Genomic DNA, 18068 nt, shown 5'->3' on the forward strand with positions numbered 1-18068 from the left:
GACTCTTTCACAGCTGGGCAAGACCAGCTGAAGTGGCCACAGATCATTCCCCGTCCCTGTCCAGGCATTCTCAACAACAAGGCTGAGTCAGTGGGCAAGACAAGGTGTGAGTCTCCCTCCGTCATGCACTGCCTTTGTGACCCTGACCCTGCTGCCTGTAGCCACAAAGCCACTGGGAATGGGGCTCCAACCGCTCCCCAGTAACAGCTCCCAGTTGCTGCCAGCTGCTGGTCTCCTCCTTGACTGCCAGGGTGGCTGCTGCTGAGCCAGTGTGCTATGAGAGGTGGCTGTGGTCTGATCACAGGCCTATGTGTCTGCGGTGGGAGAGATGTCTTCCCATCAGCTCAGGCATCACAAACCACCTTCCGCACAGCAAGACATGGCTCTGGCATGGCCCTCTTGGGGAAGAAGGACTGACTGGGTCCTGTCTACCTCGGAGTCACAGCAGCGGGAGCAGCAGATGCCCTGAAGTCCTCACCCGCCACAGCATCTCCACAGCCAGCACCTTCACATAGGCTGTGGTCAGCAACAAATTTATGTCTCTTCAAAATGCTCTTGCTAGTGTAACCCACACACCTGCTGGGTGTGGTGTTCTGTCCCATCTAGTGGGCCCGAGACCACTTAGAGAGAGGTTAATAAGTCTCCTACAGCCTTAGCTAATGACCATGTGGCTTTTAGCTCATGCAGTAGAGGCTCATACCCTAAGCTCTAGAGGTCCCAGGTTCGATCCTGCCCGCCGACGACCAGGGTCTGTCGGTGTTACACTAGCATCTGCTGGCTGCTAGTCGAGGGCAGCACCCCTGTGAGCAATAGTGGGTGCTTTTGCTCTGGACCTATGATGCTGGTGCTGCTGCGTTCTCTGTTTGATCCTTCCTGGTGTGCCCAGCTATTTCTTGACCTGCCCCAGACGTGGCGTGCACTGTGAGCACCCTGCCCGTGTCACAGACCTGGCTGAGTCCCCCTGGTGGACAGTCATCAGATTGCTGTAATTGGACCCAACTCTTAGACCCCATGTGCTTCCAACCCAGCTGGGTCTGGCCTAAGTCCAGTCACGGCTTCTCGCGTGGCAGCACCTATGGCACTCACCCAGGTCAGCACTCTCATCTGGTGCCCTTCCTGGGACGAGGGACTCTGCAGTCTAGCTGCCATAAACCCTGAAGCTGAAACCTCCTATATCTCCCCAGTCACTTATGCACATTCTCCAAAGTCCACCTTGCTCTGGATGCTCTGGTCACAGGCGCCAGCTTCCTCCTTTGCCCAGTGGTGATCAACCCCCGCTCAGCCCCAGGCCCCGCCCCCCAGACCCACCCCTTCCCCTAAACCCCTACCGCCTCTTCAGGCCCCTGCTCCACCCCAGGCATCGCCCCCACTCCACCCCTTCCCCCAAGGTCCCACCCTGCCTCTTCCTGCCCCTGTTCCATCCCACCCCACGCCCCACCCCCACTCCACCCCTTCCCCAAGGTCCCACCCCGCCTCTTCCTGCCCTGTTCCATCCCACCCCATGCCCCACCCCCACTCCACACCTTCCCCAAGGCCCCACCCTGCCTCTTCCTGCTCCTGTTCCATCCCACCCCACGCCCCACCCCCACTTCACCACTTCCTTCAAGACCACATTCCTGCCCCATCCTCACTCCTCCCACTTCCTCCCCGGTGCTTCCTGCACACCACAGAACAGCTTAGCACCCACTAATTTTTTTCCATGGGTGCTCCAGCCCTCCAACCCCTTAGCAAAGGCATTTCTTAAATGCACCCAGTTCGCTCTTAGGGTATGTCTGCACTGGAGCTCGAGGTATCACTTCTAGGGCAGGTTACTGAGTTTGTGTGCTATAAATATCAGAGTAGCCATGGCAGTGTGAGCGGCGGGAGAGAGCTAACCACCCCGAGCACATTCCCATCCGCGACCTTAGGTACGTACTTGGACGGCTAGCTCTTCCCACTGCCTGTTTTAGCTCACTAGCTTGATTAGAGTATGCCTACCATACTGGAAATTGCAGCTCCAGCTCCAGTGTAGACATCCCCACAGCCAGCACAGGAGACCCACAGATATATGGGGAACAACAACCGCCTAAATGCAGTCCTCCATCAGAGTCCTCCCTGCTCTGGCAAGTCCCTGGTTTGGTCAGTGTGTTGGGGGGAAGACAAAGCCTTGCTCCACCTTGGTCTTCTGTTTCTGGCGATGGCCTGGCTCCCTTTGCTTACAGGGCACATCTCTTTGAAAGCAGCATCTGACACCTTTTCTATCTCGGGGGATTTTCAATGCTCCAACTTGCTGCCCGTTGCTGGGCAGAGAGTTGTTCAAAGTCAAAGACTCTGCCAGTAGCAACCCCACCAGAGCAGACCTATTCGGGTTCGACGGCCCCTTGATGGGCCTGTTTCAGCATCGCAGACGTAGCCTGCCCACTCAGGGGCCCATTCTTGCTACACAACAGAGGCTCTAATCCACGCTGAGGCTTACAATCATAATTTCTAGGCACAAAACAAAACGGAATTCATAAATGGACACAGAGATCGTCCCCAAACTGTCCCACCGTTTACCCGAAATACCTTCATAGTCAGGGGACTGCTTCTGTTTGCTTCCTGGGCTTGTCACCTGGACTCTGAACGAAAGATGCTGCCAACCATTTGCTTGGGCACCAGCATGCCCAGGGGAAGCGTCACAGAATAAAGCAAAAAATAAGAGGACGAAGCTTCACAGAACGCAGCAAACGAAAAGAACTAACAGAAACTGCTGAAAACCGAAAATGTTCCATGCTAGTGACATGGTTTTGTGGCATTCTTTTTGTTTCTGAAAACCAGCTGGTTTGTTGTGGACTAGCACTAGCTCTCAGTCTTCCCAGACTAATTTTCAAGAATAAAGTCTAACCACTTCCAGGAAAAGGATCTCCATGTGCATTTGCTTGACTGGTTGTCAGCTGCCTCCCACCTGTGGTTATGCTTATGAGGAAGTGTCTTTGGTGAACTGGGAAAACACATGAACAGCTGCCTGCAACCTCTTTCTCCTCCTTTTTGCAGCACACGTGCTCCTGGGCACATAGGGCTAGACAAAGGTGAACAAAGGCCATTCGAGGGGGAGCCCCTTGGCTGCTCATCCCTGAAACAGGTTTGAAAAATCGTGTTACGTCCGAATCCTCGGCTGCTGCAAAGAGCCATGGGTTCCAGTGAAGTTATGCTGATTTGATGGTGGAGAATCTGCCTGAAAATTCAGTGCCTCAAATGAAAACGAATATTGATGAGTTATTCTGGAGGATCCCCCAAAAGGTGCTAAAATAAGCAAAAGAGACAGTCCCTGCCTCAGAAAGGTGGCGATCTAAACTGGAGGAGGGGAGATTAAACACACTCATTTGGGCACAGATACATAGGAACTGCACCAGACCTATGGCCCAGCTGACGCCACACCCTGGCTCCAGGAGTGGCAAGCTCCAGCTGCTGCAGAGGAGCAGGGAGAGCCTTGCAGTAGGCAGTTATGGGATTGCCTGCACCCAAAGGAAATGTCTTCACAACTCCCATTAGTTAGGGTATGGCTACACTCAAAATGCTTACAGCTGTGCTGCTGTAGCACTTCAGCAATGGGAGGGGTTCTCCTAGCGCTGTAGTTAATCCACCTCCCTGAGAGGCGGTAGCTTGGGCGACAGAAGAACGGCTACCCTAGCGGTTAGGTCGACACAGCGTAGCTATGCTGATGTACGTTTTCAGTGTAGAGCAGCCCATAGTGGGTGGTTTCTGCCCTGAAGCAGGAGGCATTTATGCTGCTCCCAAAACTCTTGGTTATTTTTGTTACCTACTCTAACAATGGATGTTTATATTATCCGTAACATCCATTTATAATCCCACTAACCTCCTGGGCTCTGTGGTATCTTGTGGCAGTGAGTTCCAGTGGCTAATTGTGCAGCGTGTGTGCAGAAAATATTTCCTTTGACCTGTCTCACGACCCCATTTATTCCTCACCTCTCCGCAGCAGATGGGCTACACTGGTGTTGTATATACTGCTAAGCAACAGGGATGCAAATCCTGTAAAACTTCCATTGGCCTGAATGGGAGTTTTATCCGAAGAAGGCCGCAGGGGCTAGCTGAAGGTTGATGATCATTTGAATCATCACCTAGCAAAAGACCTTGTAGATGTAGTGATTAAGGACATAAACACATGCATTTTCACAGGTCCTTACTCAAAACTGAACTGGGATGCCACAAAATCAGCCCCCACATTCACCCAAAAAAAAAAAAGAAAAAGAAAAGAAAGAAAGAAAAGGGGAAATTCAGATTAGTCACAAAGAAGTTCCCCGCCTGCTGCTGCTGCTGCTGCTGCTGCTGTGTGTATAAAACCCTGAGCCACTCCTGAAGACACTTTGTTCATTTCATTTGGGGACAACGCATCTACTGCTTCTGCTTCATTCCCCTCAAGAGATTTGCCCTTTGTGCAGAAGCAGGGGAGGGCTTTTTTTTTCCGTCCAGTTGGGCTGGCAGGTTGGTGGCAGGGAGGCTGGGATGGAAGGGATGCTGGAGATGGAGGCCCAAAGGCTGGAAGAGCAGCTGGAGCTGGAGAGGAGACAGGTCAGAAGGAACAGACTGCAGCTGGTGTCTGCAGTGGCCCAGTGGATAGTATTGCTCTCCTGCTTGGTCTATCTTGGTCTTGGTTTCCTGCATCCCCCTACGGTAAGACCATATGATAAACCTCATTGCCTTCTTCCCCACTGTAAAGCTCTGTGTATAATGAAAGCATTTAGGGCCATCACTTTGCATACTGGCAAGCAGAAAACCCAATTCTTAACCCTTGCCTACTTATGAGCCCTTTTTTCTGCACCACCCACCACAAAGTATGTTCCTACAGACTGCCGGGTTGGTGCTGTGTTATCGGGCAGTGGAACTGCGCATGCAAAATTGCTGGCCCAGTGACAGAGTCAATAACTGGCCTCAATGGGAGTTCTGCCCAAGGAAGGACCGCACGACTTGGTTCCCCAAGGTGAATTTTGGTCACAAGAAAAAAATATATTGAATTACTACCTCACTGATTGTTATGGGCCTGGTTGTGCTGGCCTTACTCATGTTGAGTATCAATTACACACAGGAGTAGTTACAGTCAACTCCATTGTACTACTTGGGTGAATAACTGCTGCTTAATGGGCGTAACAGTGGGAGAATCAGGTTCTGTATTATTTGTAAACATCTCATGTACTGCTTTAATCTATGCTATATAGCTATATAAGAAAGAGAGAATGTTTGTTGCAACTTTTGCAAAAGCTGGTGAACACAATTCAGTGTTCCCAGGAGTGATTCTTTACATTAAGCCTTGGATGTAATTATAGCTATAAATGAAAATGTGTGTTTAGAGAGTTTCATTTATTTTGAACTAAACCCCAAACTCAAAACAATAAGAACTAGCCTGTTTCTGGGACTGCTTTTGGGAAAGTTGTACCAAATATTTTCTTTGTTTCTCATTGCTAACAGTCTCTGGGTCCTCAGCACTCTTTTGTTGTTATTTCAGTGCAGATCATGCCATAGCTGCTTCTCCTCCTACACATTCCCCAGGTGCTTGTGTTCACTATGTTATGCTTCACCTTACAGTCTTCGTTCTTTCCTCCCACTTAACTTTGTAGGTAAAATGAACCAGATCTATAAACCACACTGGTTAAAATGGCTTTAATGCTCGATATCTCTTGCTGCTGAAGTGAAATCCATCTTTCCTATGCCAGATGCATCTCAAAAACAGTTCCACTGAATTTATGAGTCATGTAACAGAGACGAGACTATCAAAAATCTCTCCCAGCCCATTTCATCCTTTGCACACAGCAGAAGCTATGTGTGAACTGAATCTTTCATTTCTCTCTCCTCTCTTCTCCATTCTCTCACTCTCTTGAAGAGAGTCTTCCCACTTTTGGGCAATTGGGAAAGGCAATTTATTTTGCTCAGTTAATGAAACAGCATCACATTATACATAAAAATACACGTCATTCTGGCATTGCCTCTTAGCACCACTTAGTTCTGTAATATTTTAATTCAAAGCCCCTTCGCACTGAGAAGGTTGATGTTGGTGGCACATGTGAAGTTTATGAAAACAAGACAGCAGTGAATGTGCAGGAGACATAGTGCATGTCTGGACTTGCCATTCCTCACCAGAACCTAGACTTGAATGGGGTATTAAAGAGGCAGTCCCTTGGCAAAGTTGCTGGATGACCCTTTGAGTTTTAAATGCACACTTGCTAAGCACAATTTTAAAAAAACAGGTCCCATTATTTTAAATAGATAATCATGGTCTCCCGTATAGACAGCACCATGCATTGCCCAGGAACCCAGCAGGCCTTTTGAATTCTGCACAGGGGTCACTGCACTGAGATGGAAGGCATCGGCTAGTTAAGAACACCCAGAAACACAACACAGGTGTCTAGGACAAGAGGCAACAGAGTTGCAGTGATTGAATCTGCTGGGGAAAATTAGGAAGAAGATTATAATAGATTCTCAGACTGACAGGTGCACTCCAAACTGCACTGGAGCCTAGCCAGGAAGGCCTTTTCTCAGGAAGAATGCATTATGTTTGCCAGTGGCAGAGAGCCCAGACGTAACCTAATTGCAGGAAAGAGATCATGTATTTCTGCTGACTATAGTTTTGATTGCTATTTTATAGTTATTATACAATTGCATACCCTTATATGAGATGAACCTGTTGTATCCAATGTCCAATCAACTGCAAAATAACCTTACACGGATTCATGTGACACAGTCATGGACTATATTACATCATCTACACAAATATTAGACTGTGTTTACCAAAAGCTGAGCTGCACTCTAGACAGCTTGCTTGTAAGAGCATACTGCTTTGTTTAAAGGAAACATGCACACCCTGTCCCTCCACCCCAGCAAGATGGTCCATGACCTATAGGATGGTTTGTTACTAAGGATGTTCCATAACCCAAGGATACATCTATATTATGGGTCTGATCCAACACCTGTTGAAATCAAAGGGAGTGTTCCCATTGACATTAGATCAAGCCCTACATAAGGATGAAATATTGGCTGTCTGGCTTATCCTTGCAGTAGTTTAGTGTACACTCATTCACACAGTCCCCCTTCCAACTGCGGTTGTACCAGTGCAGCCGGGAATGCCCAAAGCACCTACCTCATAGTGCACTGCTCTGGTGCTTGAAGCACAAGCTTTGGGGGTAATTTCCAAACGATAAGCATGCTGCAATCAGGCAGAATCTCTGCACCTGCAATACTTGTGACTTCCCAGCCTCGCTGGGGTTAGCCCCCTGGAGATGGCACGAGTTTGACTAGACCTAATCCAAAGACCTGATCACAAGCATTGTGATCCATGCATCCAGCCAATGCTTGTGACACTCCCAGGGTGGTTGATTTGGTCAGACAAATGGCCTTCATGGTGTTGCACATTAAAAGCCTTCTCATGAAGGTTTGTTGCAGCACTCTTTGGCTAATGTATATCAATCCTGAGGGAGGTGTAGGTACAGTAAGAAGAGGCATTACCCACAGGCTCAGCATAGCCAGGAACGGGACAGAGTTACAGAATAGCCATGATTCTGTGATGAAATGGTGTTATCCAGTTTTAGCTCCCACTCTAGCTCGACCACATGTTATCGGGCTGGGTGCAGGAATCAGTGGGGGACGGATGGTTCGATGGCTTGTTTTATGTAGGACGGCAGATTAGATTATCATAATGGTTCCTGCTTACTTTAAAATCAATGTATTTATGATTTTGCTCGCTGGGTTTGCCTTATGTGATACACACTTCATTCCTAGGGGGACACCTGCCATGCAATGCTACTCCATGAATACAATAAACAATACAAACATTACAACAATAAAAGATCCATGGGAATCTGCATACATAGTGTCTCATAGAAAGAGATATTTAGGGGACTCTAAACAGGCTTAAACGATTGTGTGAATACTGCATCGAATTCTTTAACTGAGGTACATTAGTAACACAGCAACCTCTCAAGGATCCTTCAGTGACCCGACTGGGTGCCAATAGTTATGGAGCGCTGCCTCCTTAAATCCTTTTCTGTACACAGTCATACTGGGCAAACAGAGAAAGAATGGGTCAGGAACTGCTAGCCTCTCCTGATTTATTGATTGCATCGCTACAGATTCTATAAATGGGCCCATGGATCCCCACGCCCCAACCTCCCAGAATTTTATGTTGGGTAATTAACGTTTGTAATGTGCTTTGAGAGCCTGAGATGAATGTGGCTGTGCTGGTGTAAAATATTAATGTCCCACATAGTTTGTAAAACATAAAATAAGGTAGAATTAAAATAATATAGCGCCCGAGCTGAAAGCAGCCCGTCACATTTCAGTCTACATCACTACAACTGAGTGAAACCCTTTAAACTAATACATTTGGGGCCCAATCCTTAAGTGTGTAACTGCTCATGTGAGTAGTCCCACTGAAGTCAATGGGGCGACTCATGCAAGTAAAATTATGCAGGTACTTAAGTGTTTGTGGGATCGGGCCCTTAGACTTGAAACAATGAGAGACTGGTATTAAGTAACACTAGAGGGTGCCAGTGTCACACCCGAACTCCCCAGGTTGGATCAACAGACATCTTCATATCTCCGAGAGTTGTGCTACAGCATACAAGCTGACTGTACACAAAGCTATAGGAAGCAATCCCTCCCACACGTTGATCCCTTTGGTTTTGTCACAGGCATGGAGTTCAAACTGAAATTTTAGTTGTGTAGTTTCTTGTGTATTAAATTCTTTGTCCAAGTGCCTGGAGTGAGCAGAATGATTTGTTCCTATAACAAATCAGAATGAATCAATCAGATGCATACAAATCAATGAGTTTGCGCACTGCATCCTCCGTCTGGTCAGCTCATTCCTGTCATAGAAAAGCCAAGGAAAGGGTAAAGTGAAAAAAAAAATACACCCTTGAGCCTGGCCCTACATTTTTTATCCAAGCAAAACTCCCAGTACTTGTGGCTGTGAGGAGACTGCAGATTTGGGTCCCCTGTGGTTAAGATCAAAGATGGGTCTGAGATTTGGAGTGCAGATCCCAAATGATGCTGTATAATACTGATGTTCTGCCTGTCTTATTGGTGTGCTACTGTATTAATAATGACTTTGAGTCACTTGTTCTGCAAGGCCCAAGTCAATTATTATAAATTATAGATCTATCCGAACTTTTTATTGACCATCAAGATGTGCACATGCCATATGGGCATGTTCCAAACCCCACTTGAACTCAGTGAGAGTACTCAGCTCACACACTTGAAGTCAAGCATATGTTTAAGTCCTTTGCAGGTCTGAGGCCAGAGTGCTCAGGCCCCTGCTGGCTCACACCCTAAGAGCTTGATACTCCTGCCAATGAAGTCAGAGACAAAACTCTCCTTGACTTCTGTGGTCCAAGGTCAAGACTCTGTGATCTTATCGCTGGAGTCCTTGTCTAGCTTCACCCCACTGCCTGTTAACCTCATTCTCTGCCTCCCGTCTAAAACTAGTACCCAATCCCACAGGCACTGAGGCAATTAGGTAACTTTCCTCCCCTGCATACTTCCATCCCCACAACGACCGCAGCCCAGGAGGCTCCCAATTGCAGTATAAAGTGGCTCCTCCTGGTGATAAAACACAAGGGAGGATGGCAACAATGTAGTGAGACAGTGCACGGGCCTTGTTCTGCCCTGAGCATGGGGTGAATTCTCCCTCATACGAACATACTCATGGCAATAAAGCTCTTTGCTGCTCATGATTCATTATTTACTATTCACCACCTGTATTTGTTATGCCCCCTTCTACAAAAGTTTCAGTGATCCAGTCAGGGAGCAGAACCACCATGCGACCGAGGTGATGACTCGCAGGCCACAAATAACAAATAGCAAATGAGGAATAGTTTGCAAGCCCCTCAGAGGTTAAAAATTGTTCAGCCAAGCCATTTGGCAAATGCAGGGTCACAAATACATCCATTGAGTCTCAAATGACCTGTGAATAGGAGAAAGGGCTAAATTCATAAATTTCTTTACAATGCATAGTCTGACCAGCTCCAATAACGAGGAATGTTTCAAAGGATTTAAAAATTATTATTTAAAATTCTGATGTAAACAGCTTTTTGTTTGGATTTATTTGGATTTAAACAGTCCTCTACAATGTCTGAAATTTGCAACATTTCATCAGTGTGTGGGAAACCTCCCCAATTGAAATATCCTACAGAATTTAGTAAGGATGAAACCAATGGGGATAGATAGGAATGGAACCGACATCTATAGAAAGAGCTCTAAAAACCTTTATGACTAGCACCTCAGTGGGTGTAAAGTGATGTAGTGCCATTGAAGATTATGAAGCTATGCCAATTTACACTAGCTGAGGATCTGGCCCATATAATTTAATAGAAACTATCTGATAGTTGCCAACTCATTATTTTAGCATGAGTTTCATGATACTTGATAATTTTCTTAAAGCCCTAGCTGCTGGAGTCAGGTGATCATGTGAGTAGTCCAGCTTTCTTTCTTTTTTTTAAAATAAGTTTCTAGCTCTCAGGATTGTGGAGAAAAGCTTGAAAATATGATCCCTAATAGCTGAAAAACAGAAGGAAAATAAAAATTAATTCTTTTTAAAAATCTAATAATTTTCAGCCAATCTCATGATTTTTGGATGTTGGGGTTGGCATGCTGCTTCTTTTTTAACCAGCTTATGGAATGCCATACCAGGAACAATAATTCACTATTCTATAGGCTACTTAAAAAAAACCCTATCACAAGGTTATCATTTGAAATTACAGTCTATAGAACCTGCCCATCAGAGCTGAAAGTGAAATTGACTAGGAATCAACACGAAACTGTCTTGACTGAAAGACTTATCAAAAGCAAACAAATAGCACAAATAGCTAAAAATAAATTTGAACTTTTAACATGTTTTGCACTGTAGTAATCCATAGCTGCAGTAATATTACAAGGACAGACTTTTTTTTTTTTTTACATTATTATTTTTAACCTACAATATCCTTTTAAAAGATTAACTAAATGCTTTTTAAATTACAGTAGTTGAAAGATCCCAAACCATGGCTCATTGTCTTCAGTGAGGTTTGGATCAGAATCAAATGTATAGTCTTAAAAATTATAATTCAAGGAGGACATCCTGCAGTCTTTACTCCCACACTGAAGAGATTTGCATGAGTGATAGAGGATTGGGGGCCACATTTTAAAAGCAAACGCTCCTAAGAGCAGACGTCAAACTTCTGTGTGTTCCCTGCCCTCACAAACAGCAGCGTCCGGTACTCCAACTCTCTGCAGGCAGCCCACCATGCCCTGGGATACAGCTGTTCAAGCAAGGGGCTGTCCCACAATGGGAAAGAGGGCGAACAAGAGCGAGGAGGCGGTGCCTGGGAGGAGAGAGGCACAGGGAGCGAAGGAACAGGAAATGAAACTGAAAGCAAAAGAGACTCACACTCACACCCACTGCTCCGCCGGATGATGAAACCAGCAAGCACCAGTTGCATTTGCATGTGCCAGGGCGCTGCTGCTTTCTAGATCGCAGCTGCAGACTCCGCTGGGTGTAGCGTCACCAGAGCTGCAGGAAAACAAGGCTCCCCCGCGCTGGCCCTGATTACAGGATAGCGCTGGGACCAGGCGGGAGCCTGGGCCACAGTGGGGAAATGGGTAATCAGGGGTTATCAGGCCTTTTAGCAAGAATGGAGCTGCTCCCTCCACAGCTGGAGACAAGGGCCTGCAGGTCCCGGTTACACGAGAAACAAGAGCTGGCACTGCCAGTGGTTTTCAAACACAGCTCCCCGCTGGCCCCCTCCCCAGCTGAACTCCACTTGGGTGAAATGGCCTGTTTAGTCCCGGCTGAGCTGTGAGGCCGCTCGCCTCGTGCTGTGCTGAGGTTTGTGTGTGTGTGTGGAAGGGGAGCTGAATGAACAAAGTTTTCAGGCACTGCACCAAACCCAGGTGCTCTTGGCAGGAAGAGCTTGTTGTTTCCCCAGTAATCCAGCCTCTCTGCTCCAGTGGGGCTGTGGGTGGAAACACTTGGGCCTGGGGAAGGAGAGAGTACGCTCACATTTTTGCAAATACTCCCAGTGCAGAGGGAAGTGTAGTCTAGCAGACAGAGCACTGGCCTGGGACTGAGGAGACCTCGGTTCTATTTCTGGCTCTGCCACTGGCTTGCTGGCCCGAGTCACTTCCTTGCTCTGTGCCTCAGTTTCCCCATCTGTAAAATTGGGAGAATGATGCTGACCTCCTTTGTAAAGCACTTTCAACTCCACTGAGGAAACAGTGCTCAATGAGGGCTCGGTGTTAATAGCGTAATTAAATCTGGTTCTATCCAGAAAACTCCCAAGCAGATCCAGCTATGAGCCAGAAGCCAAGGAGAGGCACAATGCCTGGGACTGCAATGCCCAGAGCTGCTTACATCTGCTGCAGAAAGGGTCAGCATGCACTCCATCCCATTGCATGATAGCAGGAGCATCAAGAGGGGCTCGGCAGCTCCCAGCCTGACTGGTCAGGCTTCCTTGGCCACTGGTGGGAATGTCCTCTGCATCCTGGAGAGCTAGAAACTTAATTTTTTTATTAAAAAAACATGAAAGCTAAGATTCTCATGTAATCACAGGATTCCAGAAGCTGGGGTTTAAGAGAAACACCAAATGCCATGAGACTTGCCATAAACAACACTGCAAAAAGCTCTTTCCCCCCCCACCTCACGTCTGCATGCAGAGCTGGAAAGTTCTCCCTGTATTTGTAGAGGTTATTAATCTGGTTTTTTGTTTTGTTGCTTTTTAGACTCCAAAATCCCAGTGGATCGAAGTTGCAGCCACAGGTGTGTATTTGTTTATTATAACTGATTTTTTTTCAAGTTTCTATTTCACTGTTTCATTGAAACATCCCTCTCCCTGGAAAGAAACACAATGGTGGGAAATGTCAAGAAAAATAAATTGAAGAAAATGTGTGTGGGAAATAAATGACATTTTTCGCCAGCTCTTCCTCATGTTACCACATAAGTGGTAAGTGCCCATAGACTCAGTCTCCTTGCTTCCTGTCACCCATCTGGCACAGGTAAGACACAACTTTAGATGGTGGGATGCTCTGTGCTGAGTGCAGCGTGTAAGTATCCTGAACTGCTGCCCTGGGTTTTCCTCTCCAGGGCAGTGCAGGGCCTGATCTAAAGCCCACTGATGTCAATGGGAATCTTTCCATTGATAGCGGTGGAATGATGGTCCAGGGGCAGGTCTTTAATGGTGAACTCCAGGACTAGAATCCCAACAGCAAGCAATGCCAATCCTCAGAGGAGAGAAACAGGAGACAACAAAGCTGTGTGCCTTTATGACCCTTTTAAATATTTATGCAAATGAAGTAGTTTCCTTGGATTGGGGGTTTGCGCTCCTCTGCGTTACATTCCCTGGTCCTTCAAATATGCATCCATCCCCACCCTTTCCAGCTCTCCTCCTCGCTCTTCTGCTCTCTCTAGCTCTCTCCCTGTCACTTTTGCTCTCTCTAGACCAGGGATTTTTGAACATCAGGGTAAGGCTTGTACAGGGCCCTACACATTGGGGCCCCAATCCCGACACAGGCCTCTGGATGTTACTGTAATATCCATATTCACGGCTGCTACTACATTTTCACAGTGTGAACCCCACCTTCACAGAGAGATGCTAAGATTCTCATTCCCACTGAGGCCATTTTACACCCCTGTGGAAGGCTCCTTTACACTACTAGAGCAAGAAAAGGCCCATCATGTTACTGAGAATCAAACCCAGAGCATCTTGTGGTCCTCTCCCATTGCTTCCCTCCGATTCTCAGGCTCTTCATTTCATCTTTCCCCTTCATCAGTTCTGTTCCTCTCATGTGGAAACAAGAAGAGCCAGTGCTGAACCAGCAGTCTGTGTGCCACAGAGCAAAACTGGGGAGCCTCTGCCCTAGACCTTCCTCCCTCTCTGCATCCCTCTTCATTCCACCCCATTTCTAGTTCTCCCTCTTTCCTTCGAGATTTCTCCACTCTCTTTGTTTCTTCCTATGCCTAAGACGCATAAAATCATCCTCTTCCAAGAGGGTTTGAAGGACTCATATCTTCATGGGTTTCTGTTTGCTTCTTCCGCTCCAGGTTACGTCCCCAAGGAGAAACGCATCAATATCTCTTGGAATCGGGGCACCATGAACGTCAGTAACCTCTCCATCCCGATCTACTGTGATGGCTTCTACCTGGTCTCCCTGAAGGGAGCTATCAAGGTAATGGGCCAGAAGAATGTCTCACTGAGCCTTAAGGTGTACAAGCGGTCCCAGGAGTCCATCTTGCGTGTGAAGGTCACAGAGGAGGTAGTAGATTCGGTGACAGTGTCCGAGATGCGGTATAAGGATGAAGTCTACTTGGAGGCCTACATAGATGCCAATTACAAAGATTTGACACTGGGCCTCTTCTTACTGACTCCTCGCTCATACTGCGTAGACGACATGGATAAAATGTAAAGTAATGCCCCTGCGATCAAATAAAACTGGGAATTGGAACCCAGCACCTAAACTCATGGGAGGGTTATGACCAATAGGCTGTACATGTGCAAAAAAACCTACCCTGGCCTCACCTCTCAGGGGCTTGTGGTATGTCTGAGTGAGAGAGTTCTCATGGCTAGTGCAAACAAGCCAATGTGCAAATGGTCTTTATACAGCACATGTCCTGTTCCTCTCTTTGGGGCTCACCACAGCTTATTTGTTAGCTGAAATGGGAGAAATGTACAGTGCCCTCAAGAAGAATGAAGAGGACCCCACTGAAAATTACCAATGCTTGCCTCAGAGTCAGAGGAATCCTGGATTCTCTATTTATTTGATAATATTTGTATATAATTGAAATTCTGTGTACATTTGCTGAAAACAGTCACTTCAATCAAGAAGGGACCTGGTTTGTCTTGAAGCCACCTGGGCAAGTTGAAGACTCCAGGGACCCAGCACGCAATCTTTGCCTCGTTGTGAAGGAAAAGATGAAGAGATGGCAGGCAACGCATCCCCTGCGGTGATCCAGATAAATGTGCTCTGAAAGACTCAGGAAATGAAAAAATACGAGTGTTTGGAAGTGAGAGAAGAAGGCTGGAATGGACCAGTGAGAGACTGTTAGGAATGGCTTTTAAAAAAGAAAGAGACAAATTAAAATGCTGGCAGTGTCTAATCATCGGCAAACTCAGTGGCACCATATGCCCGCGCGCGTGGTCCAGGCATGCAAGTGGTCCAGTTGACATCAACAGGATACTCCTGTTTGAGGTTAGGCATGTGCATAAGTGCTTTGCTGGTCAGGGTTTGTACAAGTTCTTGCTCCTTTGTGCCCAGAGGTTAGGAATGGCTGCTGCAAACCTGGTAGATGTGCATTAGGAAGCCCCCACAGAGATGCACCTTCATGACTGCAGATCCTAGCATTCGTTATTCACACACGCCATGTGCAAGAAAAAATTTCCCTCCTGCACATAGGCGCCAACTCCATGGGTGCTCCACGGCTGGAGCACCCACGGAGAAAAATTGGTGGGTGCGCTGCACCTACCGGCAGCTCACCTCCGCCTCCACCTCCTCCCCTGAGCATGCCACCGCATCCTGCTTCTCCCCCTGGCTCCCAGCACTTGCGCTGCAAAACAGCTGTTTCGCGGCGGCAAGTGCTGGGAACGCAGGGCGCTCAGGGGAGGAGGCGAGGCCAGGGCGGGGGCGGACTTGGGACAGGGACTTCGGGGAAGGTGTTGGAATGGGGGTAGGGCAGGGGTGGAGTCGGGGCGGGGCTGGGGGTGCGCGAGCACCCACCGGCACCAGGAAAAGTTGGCGCCTGTGCTCCTGCAGATTTCCTAAGGTGGCAAGCAGGGCAGGGCATTCTTGTGGAGTCTAGTCAAATATTTCCAGCTATGGAATGAACACATGCTATTGCCTTAGTTGCAAGCCAGGAGAACTTTGAAGTCCTGGCAAGTGGAGCGCCTTCTCCCCCATCTTTCATCTTAATTAAAAAAAAACAAAAAAACCCAACCCCAGGAAATTCAATTTAAGTAACAACTGTTAAGAGAATGTTAAGACTCTATGGCTAATCACTGATATCAGGGAATGCCACAGTTAGTGTTGCATGCACAACCTGAACCCAGCTCTCTTGCATGTATACCTATAACAATAAAGTCTTTAAACATCTGATCTCATACTATTTCTCAAATAATACTGCATATCATACACGTTTTCTTCAACTTTAGATACACATTTGTAACATCTTCTAGTGCTTAGTGTACGCCAGCCAAAAGAGTTCGTCTAATTCATTTGCATGAAAAGTATATACTAGATGAAACTTACCCAATGTAAATATAGCAATATGGAGCAAAAGTAAAAATGAACTAGGGGGTGTGTGTGTATATATATGCTAATTAAATTTGCAGCTAAGTTAATTTCAGTTGGAAGTTGGAAGTTTGGGTTGCTGGTTGAAAAGATAGTATATAGATGCTGACAAAACTACTAAAATACATTCTGTAGGAAGAAAGGACTACACCTTGTAAAACCCCTACGTCAATAAAGATAGAGGCTGGGTTTTCAAAGCTGCCTAATGGAGCTGGACCAGATTTCCCAATAAGTGTACTGGGAACAGGGCCTTCAAATCATTAAATGGCATTGAAAAGCTTTGCTACATTTTAGGGGACTGGAATGACAAATAAGTAGTGTAAATATAAAAAGAATGATGCAAATATTATGAGTAGGTAACATGTAACTAGGTTTGTAGAAAAAAACATAGGATATATTGCATCACCTGAGAAATAGTATGTGAACTTTTAATTAGAGGAGGCATTGTAATACAGGTGGGTTGGGGGTAGAGTTATGGTTGCTTGTACAACTGACTGGAGCGCTTAGCTGTGCAACCATAACATCTGCCTACCATTGCTTTTGTATGGGATGTGTTGTATATGCTGCACACAGGCACTGCAGTGAATGTAGAACTGACCCAGCCTCAGTCAATCCTCACCTCCATTGACCATCTCCTGCAAACCTCCCTCCCCCCAGGTGAAGCTTTCTCTCCCTCTTCCCATCATGAAAGGCCATATGGTTCTATGAACTGCTAAAGCTCCCAGCCACTACAGGGTGCTAACCAAATCCAAATCCTCGGGGCAGGTTCATGTGTAGAAGAGTCAGTTTTTTCAGCTTGGGTTTACAATGCAGTTCTCACCACCTTCGTCCTACCAGTGACACTGACTAGTAAGCACTAGGCCAGTACATACACTAGCAAAGCAGGAGGACCTTTCTCCTGCGCAGCTCTCTGGCAGGTTCAGCTGCACTAACTTCTGCCAGCCAGCTAGCTAGACAGTCATTCAGTCCCCAGGGAGACCTTTCATTTGTTACCTGAGCGGGGAGGAGTCTCCTACTCTCAGAACCCCCTTCAGTCCTCCTGCTTTCCAAACAAGTGCCCCAGTGGAACCCACAGGGAGGATGCTGCACTCCTCATCTCTCAGGATTTATAGCAGAGGCTGCTGAGGGTCAGGGCAGAGGGACATCATGGCTTTCCTCGTTCTTTCACCTCACAGATACTGTACCAGTTGCACTATGCCTGAGGTGTGCTGCCAGCCTAATAGCCACCTGAGCACCATATCTCATCTTGTCTCCTTCCTCAGTCCCTGGGCCAAGTGAGAATGTGTTTCCATTACTGAGAAATAATAAAACATTCCTCTGTCACCTGTTGGCTTGCATTTCACTTTGTTGGGGGAAAGGGGGGATTAGAGATGAATGGTCCTGGGTGGAGCAATGCTGGGGAGAATATACATTCTGCTGTATGTTTTCAGACAGGGCCACACCTTGGGGGACACACGCTTTTTCACCAACCTGGCTCCCCAAGTGTGTGCAAACCAGAGTTTCCTACCGATATTTGTGGGCACAGCTGCAGCCTGCACACACGGGCGGATTTGTGTGAACTAGGCATCAACAAACGTGCACAGGCCTGTATGTGAATTTGCGCCCAAATAATTCATAGATTCATAAACTTTAAGACCCAAAGGGTCATCTAATCTAACCTCCCGCATTGCACAGGCCAGAGAATGTCACTCAGTAATTCCGGCACCAAGCCCCGTTCTTGCGGTTGAGCTAGAGTATATTTTGTAGAAAAGACACATCCAATCTTTAGCTACCTCCAGATTCCAACCACT

At 47.0% G+C, this 18068-nt stretch overlaps 1 protein-coding gene across 3 annotated transcripts; it reads left to right on the top strand.

Annotated features, from left to right (window-relative positions):
- The first annotated feature begins 4145 nt into the window (after positions 1 to 4145).
- TNFSF4 (TNF superfamily member 4) lies at positions 4146 to 17599 on the top strand. 3 transcript variants are annotated; one of them, XM_043520856.1, is made up of 3 exons: positions 4146 to 4650; positions 12721 to 12757; positions 14039 to 17599. In XM_043520856.1, the coding sequence occupies exons 1-3, from the start codon at positions 4483 to 4485 to the stop codon at positions 14398 to 14400; spliced, it is 567 nt and encodes a 188-aa protein (XP_043376791.1). In that variant the 5' UTR covers positions 4146 to 4482; the 3' UTR covers positions 14401 to 17599. The 3 variants fall into 3 exon arrangements, 1 of the variants encoding a protein (XP_043376791.1); XR_006283262.1 differs by lacking the exon at positions 4146 to 4650 and adding an exon at positions 10591 to 11601 and having other exon boundaries at positions 14039 to 14142; XR_003564785.3 differs by lacking the exons at positions 4146 to 4650; positions 14039 to 17599 and adding an exon at positions 10522 to 11827 and having other exon boundaries at positions 12721 to 12759.
- The last annotated feature ends 469 nt before the right edge of the window (positions 17600 to 18068 follow it).

This window comes from Chelonia mydas, chromosome 8, assembly GCF_015237465.2.
Source record: "Chelonia mydas isolate rCheMyd1 chromosome 8, rCheMyd1.pri.v2, whole genome shotgun sequence".
NCBI classification, from domain to species: Eukaryota; Metazoa; Chordata; order Testudines; family Cheloniidae; genus Chelonia; species Chelonia mydas.